The 14741-nt window shown below is 43.0% G+C and overlaps 2 protein-coding genes and 1 non-coding gene across 5 annotated transcripts in view; 2 read left to right on the top strand and 1 right to left on the bottom strand.

Moving 5' to 3' along the window:
• LOC135538725 (voltage-dependent L-type calcium channel subunit beta-1-like) overlaps positions 1-3149 on the top strand; it is a 36047-nt gene extending 32898 nt beyond the window's left edge. For all 3 annotated transcript variants that reach the window (XM_064964630.1, XM_064964634.1, XM_064964631.1), the window contains one exon: positions 485-3149. In XM_064964630.1, the coding sequence (XP_064820702.1) occupies positions 485-1048 (564 nt within the window). In that variant the 3' untranslated portion in view covers positions 1049-3149. The remainder of the gene's footprint in view (positions 1-484) is intronic.
• A 3287-nt stretch (positions 3150-6436) lies between these two features.
• Positions 6437-11400, top strand: LOC135538733 (ADP-ribosylation factor-like protein 5B). The gene is made up of 6 exons (XM_064964643.1): positions 6437-6866; positions 7621-7681; positions 7791-7938; positions 8416-8499; positions 10223-10374; positions 10514-11400. The coding sequence occupies exons 1-6, from the start codon at positions 6821-6823 to the stop codon at positions 10560-10562; spliced, it is 540 nt and encodes a 179-aa protein (XP_064820715.1). The 5' UTR covers positions 6437-6820; the 3' UTR covers positions 10563-11400.
• Positions 11401-13616: 2216 nt separating this feature from the next.
• trnac-gca (transfer RNA cysteine (anticodon GCA)) lies at positions 13617-13688 on the bottom strand. The gene has a single exon. It is a non-coding gene; the product is annotated as a tRNA-Cys (tRNA).
• Between the last annotated feature and the right edge of the window lie 1053 nt (positions 13689-14741).

Consider the following 14741-nt stretch of genomic DNA (forward strand, 5'->3'; position numbering starts at 1 on the left):
AAAGAGATATCACAATTAGTTGAAACATCATTTGAGCTGCTGTGAAATATCAGCCAGATGAGGGCACTGTTGGTTTTGCAGCCAGGAGCTGATCATGGTGTTTTGCTTGCCTAATGACTGCATGGCTGTTTCTCTTACAGGCAATGAATGAACACATTTCTGTAGTCTATGGAAAAGAGTCTGCGTGCATGCATTAAATACAACAAATAATGTCACTTTGACCAAGTAATGATTTCAATGCAATAACAATGCAATAGCCGTGTGCTTTAAGTACCGCATAAATACATTTATTGTTATACTGTGAACCTCTATTTGTGTTGCATTGTGAACAGACTGTCTGACATTACTGATATCCTGTTTTTTATCTAACTGCACTCTAACCTGTCCTAACCCTGTTGACTAACCCACTGCCTGGGCCTTGTTCTGTCTGTCTCACTGTGTCTCTGCATGGCGTGTCGTGTGGTATGGGCGTGGCTCGCTGCAGGGGCCATACCTGGTGCACGGAGAACAGAAGCGGGAAGGGCCTCGTTCGGAGTGCGGTGGCAGCGGCAGTCTCCATGACTACCAGAGTGACCAGGGAGGGAAGCAGCAACAGCAGCAGCACCAGCAGCAGAAGCAGCAGACCTACCTGCACTCCTCGCGGGGCCAGCTACGGGGAGGGGGTGGGAGGGGCCTGTCCCGGCAGGACACCTTTGACTCGGAGACGCAGGGCAGTCGGGACTCGGCCTACACTGAAGCAGGGGACTCTTGCATGGACATTGAGACCGACCCTTACGAGGAGTCTGAGATGTACCGCGGGGTAGGGGGCGGGGGCAGCCGCCTCCACCTGGCCCAGCACCACGGCCGCCAGGCCTCCTGGGAAGACGAGGGGGCCGAACCGGATCAGGAGAACCTCAACCACCCTCCCATGCCCTCCCACACCCAGCCTGAGCAACACAGCCGGGCCAAGCTAAGGGAGAGGTACTGCCAGGAACCCGGGGACACCGGGGCGAACATGGGCCGCAACAAGAACCAGGAGGACTGGGGGAGGGACGTGTACATCCGCTGAACACACACCACAAGGCATGGGCTAGGAGGCTGACGGACAGACTGGGGGAGGGACGTGTACATCCGCTGAACACACACCACAAGGCATGGGCTAGGAGGCTGACGGACAGACTGGGGGAGGGAGGGAGGAAAGGGGTTCACGGTTAGGGCTAGGGGGTTAGTGGGGAGAAGAAGGTGGGTTTGGGGGCCATGCCAATCAGAAGCCCATGAATTAATCTGTTTACAACCCTTATTAAAGAGGTACTTTTCTCATTGTTGAGTACGCTGTAAAGAAAAAAACAACTGCCACATGCCATACACCTCATCCAATTATTTTAGCTATATACAATTTATTTATGTTTTGAGAAAAAAAGCAGTTTGGTTGGTCTCTTTTTAGTTTCTTTTGTTAGTACTACTGCATGAATACCACGGAATCCTACTGAACTGACAGCACGAGGACAGTTATCATTATGATTGTGAATTTATGATTGTGATCTGTATGGCTCAATCTCTGTAGTGTAGAATGTGAAGGCTGATAGAGCTGTCGTCTGTCGTGTCTGTCCTCTGTCGTCTTAAACAGGGTTGTATGTCCCATGTACAGTACAGAGCATCAGGGTCTCTATCCCCACAGCTTCAGAGGCTCAGCTTCCGGATTCAGACACTTTCAGGATGGATCCTAGGCTTTTTGAGTCCCTCTCCTCTGATTCCTCATCACCCAGACCTTAAAAGCTATCTGGATGGAAAAGTTGCCATAAATGTCTTTAGAATAGTTTATTGAGATAATTGGTTTATTCGTTTTGACGCTTACCTTAATGTTACGAATAAAAGGAAACATCCCAAAAGATACTACTTCTTGTTCCCTAACCGGCTTCAACCATAGCATTTAAATAGAACTGTATCTGTCTGGTCTGGCTCTCCACATCTGTTTCCTGCTATCTTAGGGATACTATCTGTCTGTGGGTGATAGCTTCGCTCGTGTAGTATCCATTTGTCTTTTTCGAATGTGGTACAGTTCATAAGCCGCACTTCAGTCGCCGTCGCGTGAATGAAATATCTTACCTAATAGTCTCTCACACCGTCAGACTTTACTTCAAGAAAACTCCAATCACAAGTGCCGGAATGTTTCGCCAAGCCACGTCCACCATTGTCATGGTGGGATGTCTTAACTCTTGTAACAATCGCTGTTTTCATATGTGTGTGTCTCTACTGTATGTGTCTTCTTGGCTTTACTACCCTGCACTGTAGCCAACTCTGTTGCTCCAGAACGATGTCCACCACCATCTTGTTTTCTCTGCACCAGCTTTGTGTCGTTTACTTGTTGTAGGGCACACTTAACAGTTATATAAGAGTTGTTTTGCTTGGTAAATCACCCCAAATGTTCAACCAAACAGCTAGCATGTCTGAATGTCAGATGCCATGCACTTCCCTTCTTGATTTCTGACTGACTTTAGTGTCGTTTTTCCTGTGGACATTTGTATTTTATAAGGTCTTCAGTTATTTAGCCCTAGTGAGAAGAGTGTAAAGGGGGCCGGGGATAGGTACACAACATGGTCTTCAACTCAGTTAACTAAATGGAGGATCCACAAATGTTTTTGGTGGGCCCACCCCTTTCTTCAGTCAAATAAATAAATATTCAATAATGATTCGTAAATAATGTTTATTGTTGCGTTATTGCAATTGTTAAAAAGATGGAAGAACATTTATAATTGGTGCCTGATTGTAGCTACATTGAGCTTTTTCTGCCTTTCATTTTTAATCTGTGGATAAATTCGTATTTTAATTAAAATTTTCATCAGGAAAAAAAAAAGATGCTTGGGAGTTTCATTGTGTCACTCCTTTGATCAAATCAAATTTTATTGGTCACATACACATGTTTAGCAGAGGTTAATGCAAGTGTAGCGAAATGCTTGTGCTTGTAGTTCCGACAGTGCGGCAATATCTAACAAGTAATCTAACAATTCCACAACAACTACCTAATACACACAAATATAAAGGGATGGAATAAGAATATGTACATATAAATATATGGATGACCGAGCGACATAGGCAAGATGCAATAGATGGTATAAGATACAGTATATACATATGAGATGAGTAATGTAAGATATGTAAACATTATTAAAGTGGCATTATTAAAATGACTAGTGATCCATTTATTAAAGTGGCCAATGATTTGAGTCTATGTAGGCAGTAGCCTCTCTGTGCTAGTGATGGCTGTTTAACAGTCTGATGGCCTTTTCAGTCTCTCGGTCCCAGGTAGCGGGGTGAACAGGCAGTGGGTCGGGTGGTTGTTGTCTTTGATGATCTTTTTGGCCTTCCTGTGACATCGAGTGCTGTAGGTATCCTGGAGGGCAGGTAGTTTGCCCCCGGTGATGTGTTGTGCAGACCGCACAACCCTCTGGAGAGCCTTGTGGTTGAGGGCGGTGCACTTGCCTTACCATCCGGTGATACAGTGTCACGACTTCCACCGAAGGTGGCTCCTCTCCCTGTTTGGGCGGTGCTCGGCGGTCATCGTAGCCGGCCTACTAGGCTGCCACCGATCCATTTTTCCTTTTTGTTTATGTCTGACTGTATTGTTTACACCTGTGTCTTATTAGTTGATTTTGGTGGGTATATTTATCTCCGCTGCCTGCTAGTCTTTGTGCGGGATTGTTTTCTGGTGTTCCGTTATTGAGGTGTGCGTGTCTGCACCACAGGGTTTCTTTTCACAAGGCAGTTGTGCAGTTTGCTCTTGTGTTTAGGAGTAGAGGTTTCTCCTCCGTGTGTAGCGCTTCATTTCCCTGTGTGAGTGGCAACCTCGTTTGGGCGTGTTTTCTGTTCCATGTTGTAGTTGAGTTGGGACTGCTCATTAAACTATTTCGCCACTGGGATTTCTTGCTCTCCTGCTCCTGATTCCTGCACCTCTTCTGTTAGGAGGTTCGTAACATATAGCCCAACAGGATGCTCTCAATTGTGCATCTGTAGAAGTTTGTCAGGGTTTTAGGTGGCAAGCCACATTTCTTCAGCCTCCTGACGTTGAAGAGGCACTGTTGCACCTTCTTCACCACATTGTCTGTGTGGGTGGACCATTTCAACTTGTCTGTGATGTGTACACAGAGGAATTAAAACTTAGGGCGGTGCTCCGTTTGCTGTTTCCTGAAGTCCACGAAACAGCAGAGGGGGCTGATAATCACTGATGATTATCAGGGACACACACTTACACACCTAGAGGGCTGTATGACTGAATACATTAGTTTGCCATTTAAATTAGCTATACTTGAATTTAAACAATCACTCAGTTCTTGCAATGCAACCCAAAACCATACAGTAATTTAAGTATATTGATGATTGATGCCGTTGTCAAATAATAGAAAACCTCATCCGGTGCATGGCACAACAATACGTATGATAGCTGAAGCTTGCTGTAGTTCACCTTTTGTTACATAAACTGTGGCTTAAAATATGGTTTCTGTTTGGCTTACTAAGGAAAAAAAGAAGAAAGCTTGTGGTTTGTGACTCATCTCTGGTTGAAAACACAACAGCCGCAGGACTCAGCCCAGTGCGTGGCATGCCCTGGACTGTCATGCATACACTGTGGAGGAAACTATATATATAGTTTTGAATTCTAGACATTTTAAAAGGAAGTTGGAACCATATAATGTTCTATAGGAGGAAGTAGTTAACTAAATATCTAGAAGTTTGGGTGTGGTGGTCCCTCTTCCTGAATCTGAGATCATATGTTGCATCATTTTTCAGGCTTTCCCTCATGCCCACATCATGACCCAAAGTCACTGTGTTAATAAACCTCCAAACGAGCTTCAATCCCATACAACACTCCTTTCATTGCCTCCAATTGCTCTTAAATGCAAGTAAAACTAAATGCATGCTCTTCAAACGATCGATGCCCGCACCTGCACGACGAGCATCACTACTCTGGACGGTTCTGACTTAGACAACTACACATACCTAGGTGTCTGGCTGTAAACTCTCCTTCCAGACTCATATTAAGCATCTCCAATCCAAAATTAAATCTAGAATCGGCTTCCTATTTTGCAACAAAGCCTCCTTCACTCATGCTGCCAAACATACCCTAGTAAAACTGACTATCCTACTGATCCTCGACTTTGGCGATGTCATTTACAAAATAGCCTCCAACACTCTACTCAGCAAACCGGATGCAGTCTATCACAGTGCCATCCGTTTTGTCACCAAAGCCCCATATACCACCCACCACTGCGACTTGTATGCTCTCGTTTTTCTGGCCCTCACTACATATTCGTCTCTGGCTCCAGGTCATCTATAAGTCTTTGCTAGGTAAAGTTCCGCCTTATCTCAGCTCACTGGTCACCATAACAACACCCACCCGTAGCACGTGCTCCAGCAGGTATATCTCACCGGTCATCCCCAAAGCCAACTCCTCCTTTGGCCGCCTTTCCTTCCAGTTCTCTGCTGCCAATGACTGGAACAAATTGCAAAAATCGCTGAAGTTGGAGACATATCCTCATCACTAACTTTAAGCATCAGCTATCTGAGCAGCTTACCGATCGCTGCAGCTGTACATAGCCCATCTGTAAATAGCCCATCCAACTACCTACCTCATCTCCATATTGTTTTAATTTACTTTTTTGCTCTTTTGCACACCAGTATTTCTACTGGCACATCATCATCTGCACATTTATCACTCCAGTGTTAATTTGCTAAATTTTAATTACTTCGCTACTGTGATCTATTTTTTTGCTCCTTACTCCATTTGCACAACCTGTATATAGATTTTTCTATTGTGCTATTGACCAGTGTTGAGAGAACAATTTAACTTGGGAAAGTCAAGCCCTGAAGTTTATTCAAACACATTCTAATTCACAGGAATAGAAAGGGAATTCCAGGGGAATGTCACAGTCGTGGCTTTACTTGTTGATGCTATCAATAAATATCACCTGTAAATCCCCCTGAAATTAGGCTTGATCAAAGTACACAGTATTTTATGGGGAGACTAAGATATTAGTGCAGAGTGCCGTTTTTAAAATATTTGATGGATATTCATGTGATTGAAGGGGCTATTCCAAGTTGGTCTATTCCAAGTTGGTTTAATGTAATTTCATTGAAATGACGTGGAAACAACGTTGATTAACCCAGTGTGTGCTCATGGGTGAGGTTAATTGGGAAAGTCATGCCCTGAAGATTATGATAAACACAATCTCGATCACAGGAATAGAAAGGACATTCCAGGTAGATGTCACCGTCATTGTTTCACTTTTGGTCACTATTAATAAACATGTAGAATTCCCCTGTTGGAATGACGCTTGGGGAACTATAGAGCACTTCCGTGTCCATGCGTTTTGCATTGTCCTCATTCGTCATATTTGCGTCATGTTTTGGTACAGCAGCGTGGCCACGCCCTCTTTTAGCTGAGGCATTCCTTTGCCCCGCCTTTTTCCGTGACTCGCTCCAGTCACCCCCCGAAAATCTAGCTAGCGAAGTAAAAGAATGCATTGCCTATTTTGATCTCAGAATCAATTTGGTATCGATAGACAACACATGGGCACATATCTAGTTTTGTTTGTGTCGATGAACGTAATTTTTTTTTTTTTTCTAGACTGTACTACCTAATGTTTTCCAGTTAGCTGGGCTTAAAAGTAACGAAGCACAGCACAGGGTTAGTTATCAGTACAGTAATTTAGCTAGCTAACGTTAGCTCGAATTGTGGGGTGCCTATTGTGTTAGCTAGCCAGCTAACGTTAACGGCTTTTCTGATTTGCTCTTGTTGGAAATATTTTCATACTTCTTTGAGTTGCCTTCATTCTTTTCACCGGTGGATATGGGACTACTTTTTACCAAGCTGATGACTGTCTTCGGAGACCGAGGTAATCATTTGTCTGCCTGGATACATTTAGCTAACTTACTGCTGTTATTGTTGCTCTTAAGTAATATCCACTTCACTAACGTTAGCTGCTTTGTAGCACGGTGTTGTTATGAACTGGATGTAAATTGAGAAAAAGCAAGAAAAGCTGTTTGACGTGATTTTCAATAACGTGACGGTTTAAAAAAATGGACTTTGACATAGCCTAAGTCGGTGTGCTTCAATTGGCCGAGCCAGCTAAGTCCATAACTACACCGGGCACCTTCCAATAACCGGTTAATTTCTGTGGGACATGAGCTAGTCCGTACTGCATGTTCTGTTCACTGTGTCAACGTTCTGCACACGTGTCCCGTGTAATGCTCTTGTTTTCCATGTAGCGGTAGTGAATTGCAGTAATATTATGCAACCAGTAACATTTTGTCAATCAGTACTGTTTACCTCGTTGATGAGATGACGGCAGGGTAGAGGTCTCTAGGGTTGACTATCAGGGACAAATGGTCCGTGTTTTACCTAATAGTAAACACTGCAAACAAACACAGCGAGGTTTTGACCCCTTTGCATAGTAAAGAAATGTCTGCCCATATTTTTCATATCTGGTATTTGAATCCATAGCTAGACCCTTCAAAGAGAGTCCATCAGTCTGATGTGTTGTCATGGTGACGATTGATTAGCTTTAGGGTCACAGATCTGTGAGTGGCAATCTGTGTGTCGGTTGTGTAGAAGTGTGTAAATGACTTTCCTCATTCCTTCTCTCATAGAGCACAAAGTGATCATAGTGGGCCTGGACAATGCTGGGAAGACCACTATCCTCTACCAATTGTGAGTGATCTCAAAATAGATGTGTATAATTCATGATCACAAAAGTCAAACATGTATGCAAATGATATGTATAACCACTTAGTCATAACAATCACTCTGTTCCCCTCAGCCTTACCAAAGAGGCGGTCCACACCTCCCCCACCATTGGCAGTAACGTAGAGGAGATCTCTGTCCGCAAGACCCGCTTCCTGGTGTGGGACGTCGGAGGCCAGGAAAGCCTGAGAGCCAGCTGGAACTCCTACTACTGCAACACAGAGGTACGGATCTGTTGGTGTGTGTGCCGCAGAAAGTCTATAGAAGGAAAGTGTGTACGTGTGTGTGTTGGGTTTCTGGCCAGTTACAGCTGGAGTAGAAATAGAACCCTGATGAAGATGCTAATACCTAAACACTTTTAGCTTTAACTTCCCCTTTTCCCTCCGAGACTGTCTGAATAGCTACATCTGGAGACGAGATGTTTTTCAGCAGTCCAACGATCAGGCCAACATTGAGTTATTGCACTTTAACCGGCAGCTGATTGTTGTTGTCATTGATAAGGCATGGGAACACTATTACATCATCTGTTACAGAACTAACAATATCAGTCTGCTGTCCTGAGTATTCCTCTAACACACTAGACTGTTACTGAAGTCATGTTAAACGTTGATGAGATGAGAGCACTCGGAGCCTGGGGTACAGATAAGTGAGTAAGTTGGTCCCCTTTGGCCTGGGTATTCAGTTGTTTTGTCTCTCTTTAGATTGTTATTCTGGTTGTGGACAGCACAGACCGTGAGCGCCTAACTCTGAACAAAGATGAACTTCACCACATGCTTGAACATGAGGTAACAACCACCTTATTTCTTTGGGGGGGGTGGGGTCAGCTCTACCTTACTGTTTAATTTTTTTTGTTCTGAAGACCAGTTTCAAATGCAAGATTTAAAAAAGGATATATATATATATATATATATTACACACAAATAATAATAGTATAGGACAAAACACACATCACAACAAGAGAGATATATCACTACATAAAGAGAGACCTAAGACAACAACATAGCATGGCAGCAACCCATGAAGACACAGCATGGTAGCAGCACAACATGGTAGCAGCACAAAACATGGTACAAACATTATTGGGCACAGACAACAGCACAAAGGGCAAGAAGGTAGAGACAACAAGAAATCACACAAAGCAGCCACAACTGTCAGTAAGCGTGTCCATGATTGAGTCTTTGAATGAAGAGATTGAGATAAAACAGTCCGGTTTGAGTGTTTATTGCAGCTCGTTCCAGTCGATAGCTGCAGCGAACTGAAAAGAGGAGCGACCCAGGGATGTGTATGTTTTGGGGACCTTTAACAGAATGTGACTGGCAGAACGGGTGTTTTGTGTGGAGGATGAGGGATGCAGTAGATATCTCAGATAGTAGGGAGTGAGGCCTAAGAGGGTTTTATAAATACACATTCAGAGATGACCAGTTTACAGAGCGCAGTGATGTGTCCTATAAAGAGCATTGGTGGCAAATCTGATGGCCGAATGGTAAAGAACATCTAGCCGCTCTATAAATTGTGTCTCCATAATCTAGCATGGGTAGTATGGTCCTCTGAATCAGTGTTAGTTTGGCAGCTGTGGTGAAAGAGGAGCGAAACCAAGGAAACCAAGTCTAGATTTAACCTCAGCCTGCAGCTTTGATATGTGCTGAGAGAAGGACAGTGTACCATCTAGCCATACTCCCAAGTACTTGTATGAGGTGACTACCTCAATCTCTAAACCCTCAGAGATAGTAATCACACATTTGAGAGGGGCATTCGTCTTACCTGACCACATGACCTTTGTTTTGGAGGTGTTCAGAACAAGGTTAATGGCAGAGAAACTTGTTGGACATTAAGAAAGCTTTGTTGTAGAGCGCTTTTTAAAGGTGCAATATGCATAAATCACTCCGCCATTTCCTGTTTGCTAAAATTCCAATAGTTCACCTAATTTCAGTGATGTGATTAAACAAGCAGTGTATAGTGTAGAAAATTGTTGTACCATCCAAACCGCTGTGAAATCTATTTTTGATAATAAAAAATATTTTATTTTCAGCCTTTTGACGCTAGTGTATAAATTCACTTCTTAGACTTGCTTTCAATGAGAATGGCAGATCTGTAACTCACATTTCTATGTGAATTTGATCAGGCTGCCCAAATACTCACACATTGTAGCTTTAACATGTTGACTCGTGAGCTGTGTTCATGCTTTCAAGATGACTCGTATCACCAAACTGATCGCAAAACCATGATGGGTTGTTTCAACATTTCCCCTGTGTGAATCAGTGCATTGACTGCTGAGCTGCTCAGTTTCTGTTCTGCTGTCGCTGCTCTTTTCTATTATCTGAGACGTCACCGCGGTGACATTCTGTAGATTACCACAGGAAACGCTCAGACGTGTAAATATGTTGAATATAAAAACAAGAGAGAACTGTGCCTCTCTCTTCTTTCCTGTCCATTCTGACTGGTCTGTGTTGTACCTACAGAATCTAACCCTGCCCATCTCTCCTGTCCTGTCTTCTGACTGGTGTTTAGGACCTACAAAATGCTGCGATTCTAGTTCTGGCCAACAAGCAGGACATGAAGGACTCTATGACAGTGGCAGAGATCTCCCAGTGCCTCACCCTCAGCTCCATCACAGCCCACTCCTGGCATGTACAGGCCTGCTGTGCACTCACAGGGGAGGGGTGAGTACACTGCATAACTACAGACACACCTGGGCCTCCTCCGTGTGTGTGTTTATAACATTCCCATCATAAATAACCAAGTCACTCAAACACAGTTTAATTTTCAAAACCATTTTCATCTCTTTCTCCTCTCCTCCAGACTACCTGCAAGTCTAGACTGGATGAGGTCTCGTGTCCTGGTCAGTTAGAACTCCTTCCGTGGGCTCATCCCAATTGGAACCAGGACAGCTATCCTTTGACCCAACAAACACAACCTCATAGACATTGCAGCTGAAGCCACAGTGCCCAGATCAGGACCTCCACTATCTGTTGTGATGCTGCCCTTCTGAGCCCCAGGGCTGGCCCCAGACCTGCCCTGTCACCCGCATGCCTTACCCAGGCCTTACTGTGTCTGCAAGGGCTGACCAGGGTCCAGATCTGCATCGCGATAGAGGAGGCCTGGAGGAACCTGGCAGAACCTCTACTATAGGCATGCCAGGGTATGCCATTGTGCATTTGCATTAGCATGGGTGTGTGTGTGTTATAGTGTGTGAGACTCTGTTCTAGATGCCCACCATGTTTACATAAGAATCCTACCTGTCAGACCTGATTCCATGAGGGTGACACAGTATGTCCCACATAAGCTGAATAGGGACCTATCACAGTATTTAAGCCTCCTGTCCTCACAAACTCCACAGAGATGGAATGAGAGGTTGCATTGGATTTCTTTAACATACAGTTTTGTACCTCTGACTTGAAGAAAGCCACAGTACACATGTTAAGAGGCCAGATCGAATGGGGATCAGACTGGTGCTCAGCCTTCTAAGCTATCAATGCACAAATTACTTGGAAGTATTTATATCAAAGAAGGAAAAAGGTGGTTGCTTGACAGTGAAAAATAGCATCATGATTTCTGTTAAAAAAGCAAGATGACAAACAAGTATTGTCTGATTTAAAACAGGTTAATCATGTGTATTTTTTATACATATACAGTATTTTACAGTGTACAAAATATTTTTTGTACAAATAAATGTTATTATTGATAAACTGGTGACTGGGCTGCCTTCTTTGTAGTAGGGGAATTACAGATGGAATAATTTGGGAATGTCTGAACCAATGATTTATATACTGAACAGAAATATAAATGCAACATGCAGCAATTTCAAAGTTTTTACTGAGTTACAATTCATAGAAGGAAATCGGTCAATTGAAATAAATTAATTAGGGCCTAATCTATGGATTTCACATGACTGCGCAGGGATGCAGCCATGGGAGGGCATAGGCCCACCCACTTGGGAGCCAGGCCCAGTCAATAAGAATTTGTTTTTCCCCACAAAAGGGCTTTTTAAATAAATACTCCTCAGTATCCCCCCCCCCCTTCTCAGACGATCCCACAGGTGAAGAAGACGGATGTAGAGGTCCTCGACTGGCGTGGTACCTCGTGGTCTGCAGTTGTTAGGCTGGTTGGGTGTACTGCCAAATTCTCTAAAATGATGTTGGAGGCGGCTTATGGTAGAGAAACGAACATTCAATTCTCTGGCAACAGGTCTGTTGGACATCCCTGCATGTCAATTGCACACTCCCTCAACTTGAGACATCTGTGGCATTGTGTCCTGTGACAAAACTGCACATTTTAGAGTGGATTTTTACTGTCCTCAGCACAAGGTGCACCTGTGTAATAATCATGCTGTTTAATCAGCTTCTTGATATGCCACACCTGTCTAGGTGGATGGAGTATCTTGGCAAAGGAGGAATGCTCACTAACAGGGATGAAAACAAATTTGTGAGGGAATAAGCTTTTTGTTTATATGGCAAATTTCTGGGATATATTATTACAGCTAATGAAAATAATATTCTCGAGTACCCCTTTGGATAGTCTTAATACCCCTGGTTAGGAACCACTGCACTAGATGACTGACAGGGGGCTTGGTTTTGAAGCAACCTCTCCATCTTTGCAAAACAAAATATTTTGGAAGCTATAGAAATGCATTTATTAATGTCTACATTTGTTTATGCTATTGCATACACCTTAATGCATACTTTATAATTATGGAGCTTAACATTTTCCTTTGCTAAAACAAGCAATGAATAGTATAGAGAATCACTGTACCATCCAACCCATTGTGAAATATATTTTTTAGAACCAAATATGTTGTATTTTCAGCTGTTTGAAGCTTCTGTACAAAACCGAACTTAAAAGCCTAAAAAACTAAACTTAAGAACAGGAAGCATAGAAATAGTGCAGATGTATGGCTTCTTAGACTTGCTTTCAATAAAAATGACAGGTCTATAACTCACATTTCTATGTACATTTTGTAGCGATGCCGAGGTGCCTTATTGCTATTATAAACTCTTTACCCTCGCAATTAGAACAGTGAAAATAAATGTTTTGTCATACCAGTTGTATATAGTCTGTTATAAACTGGGTCGTTCGAGCCCTGAATGCTGATTGGCAGACAGCCGTGTTATATCAGACCGTATACTACAGGTATGACAAAACATGTATTTTTTGCTGCTCTGATTACGTTTGCAAGCAGTTTATAATAGCAATAAGGCATCTTAGGGGTTTGTGGTATATGGCCAATATACCACAGCTAAGGGCTGTGTCCAGACACTGTGTTGCGTAAGAACAGCCTTTAACCATGGTATATTAGCCATATACCACATCCCTCGGGCCTTATTGCTTAATTATAAACTGGGTGGTTTGAGCCCTGAATGCTGATTGGCTGACAACCATGGTATATCAGACCGTATACCACGGGTATGACAAAACATGTATTTGTACTGCTCTAATTACATTGGTAACCAGTTTAAAATAGCAATAAGGCACCTCAGGGGTTTGTGGTATATGGCCATACGTCGCGCCTAAGATCAGCCCTTAGCCGTGGTATATTGGCTATATACCAGACCCCCTCATGCCTTATTGCTTACATATACCAATCAGCATTCAGGGCTCAAACCACCCAGTTTATCATTAAGCAATAAGGGTGTGGTATTTTGGCCATGCACCACATACACGGAAATACCACGGCAGTCATCCAATCAGGGCTCAAACCACCCAGTTTATCATTAAGCAATAAGGGTGTGGTATTTTGGCCATGCACCACATACACGGAAATACCACGGCTGTCATCCAATCAGGGCTCAAACCACCCAGTTTAGAATTGCCAAAATAAACCGTTAGCAATCCAAGGGTGATATTATATACCGACTTATTTCGAACAACTACACTTTCCTAGCTCGCGTATTCGCGGCTTCAAAATAGGGGGCATCCGGATTTGAACCGGGGACCTCTTGATCTGCAGTCAAATGCTCTACCACTGAGCTATACCCCCGTTGCATTTTATCACGAAAATAAAAACGAATTATCCGAAGGATATTGTCAATTATGTTAATAATGACTATAATTTATAGATATATAGGTATCTTTTTTTCGATAAAAAAAATATTAGATGTTTTTAACGGTTTATCGACGTTTTTCACGACGTGTTCGTCTGTTAGGAGAGTGCATACTGTGCATTCGTTTCCTCCAATAGGAGGAGCCAAATACACGTGTCTCCTGGGTGCTGTCTGTACTGTTCAGCACACAGTATTTTATATAGGCTATCAATGGGGAAATGAATGTTTGCGTGTCTTTTCAGTAAATCAAATCAAAATCAAATCAAATCCAATTTTATTTGTCACATACACATGGTTAGCAGATGTTAATGCGAGTGTAGCGAAATGCTTTCGCTTCCAGTTCCGACAATGCAGTAATAACCAACAATTCCAAAACTAATTTCTTATACACAGTGTAAGGGGATAAAGAATATGTACATAAATATATGAATGAGTGATGGTGCAGAGCAGCATAGGCAAGATACAGTAGATGGTATCGAGTACAGTATATACATATGAGATGAGTATGTAAACAAAATGGCATAGTTAAAGTGGCTAGTGATACATGTATTACATAAGGATGCAGTAGATGATAGAGTACAGTATATACATATACATATGAGATGAATAATGTAGGGTATGTAAACATTATGTTAGGTAGCATTGTTTAAAGTAGCTAGTGATATATTTTACATCGTTTCCCATCAATTCCCATTATTAAAGTGGCTGGAGTTGAGTCAGTGTGTTGGCAGCAGCCACTCAATGTTAGTGGTTGCTGTTTAACAGTCTGATGGCCTTGAGATAGAAGCTGTTTTTCAGTCTCTCGTTCCCAGCTTTGATGCACCTGTACTGACCTCGCCTTCTGGATGATAGCGGGGTGAACAGGCAGTGGCTCGGGTGGTTGTTGTCCTTGAAGATCTCTATGGCCTTCCTGTAACATCGGGTGGTGTAGGTGTCCTGGAGGGCAGGTAGTTTGTCCCCGGTGATACGTTGTACTGTACAGTACACAG

Source organism: Oncorhynchus masou, unplaced genomic scaffold (genome assembly GCF_036934945.1).
Source record: "Oncorhynchus masou masou isolate Uvic2021 unplaced genomic scaffold, UVic_Omas_1.1 unplaced_scaffold_29___fragment_2___debris, whole genome shotgun sequence".
Taxonomy (NCBI): domain Eukaryota; kingdom Metazoa; phylum Chordata; class Actinopteri; order Salmoniformes; family Salmonidae; genus Oncorhynchus; species Oncorhynchus masou.

Bases quoted from the DNA above. Each gene is read 5' to 3' on its own strand.
- LOC135538733 (XM_064964643.1), top strand. From the start codon at position 6,821: ATGGGACTACTTTTTACCAAGCTGATGACTGTCTTCGGAGACCGAG. The intron at 7,939-8,415 runs GTACGGATCTGT...GTCTCTCTTTAG, and splicing joins CCTACTACTGCAACACAGAG to ATTGTTATTCTGGTTGTGGA. The intron at 8,500-10,222 runs GTAACAACCACC...ACTGGTGTTTAG, and splicing joins ACCACATGCTTGAACATGAG to GACCTACAAAATGCTGCGAT.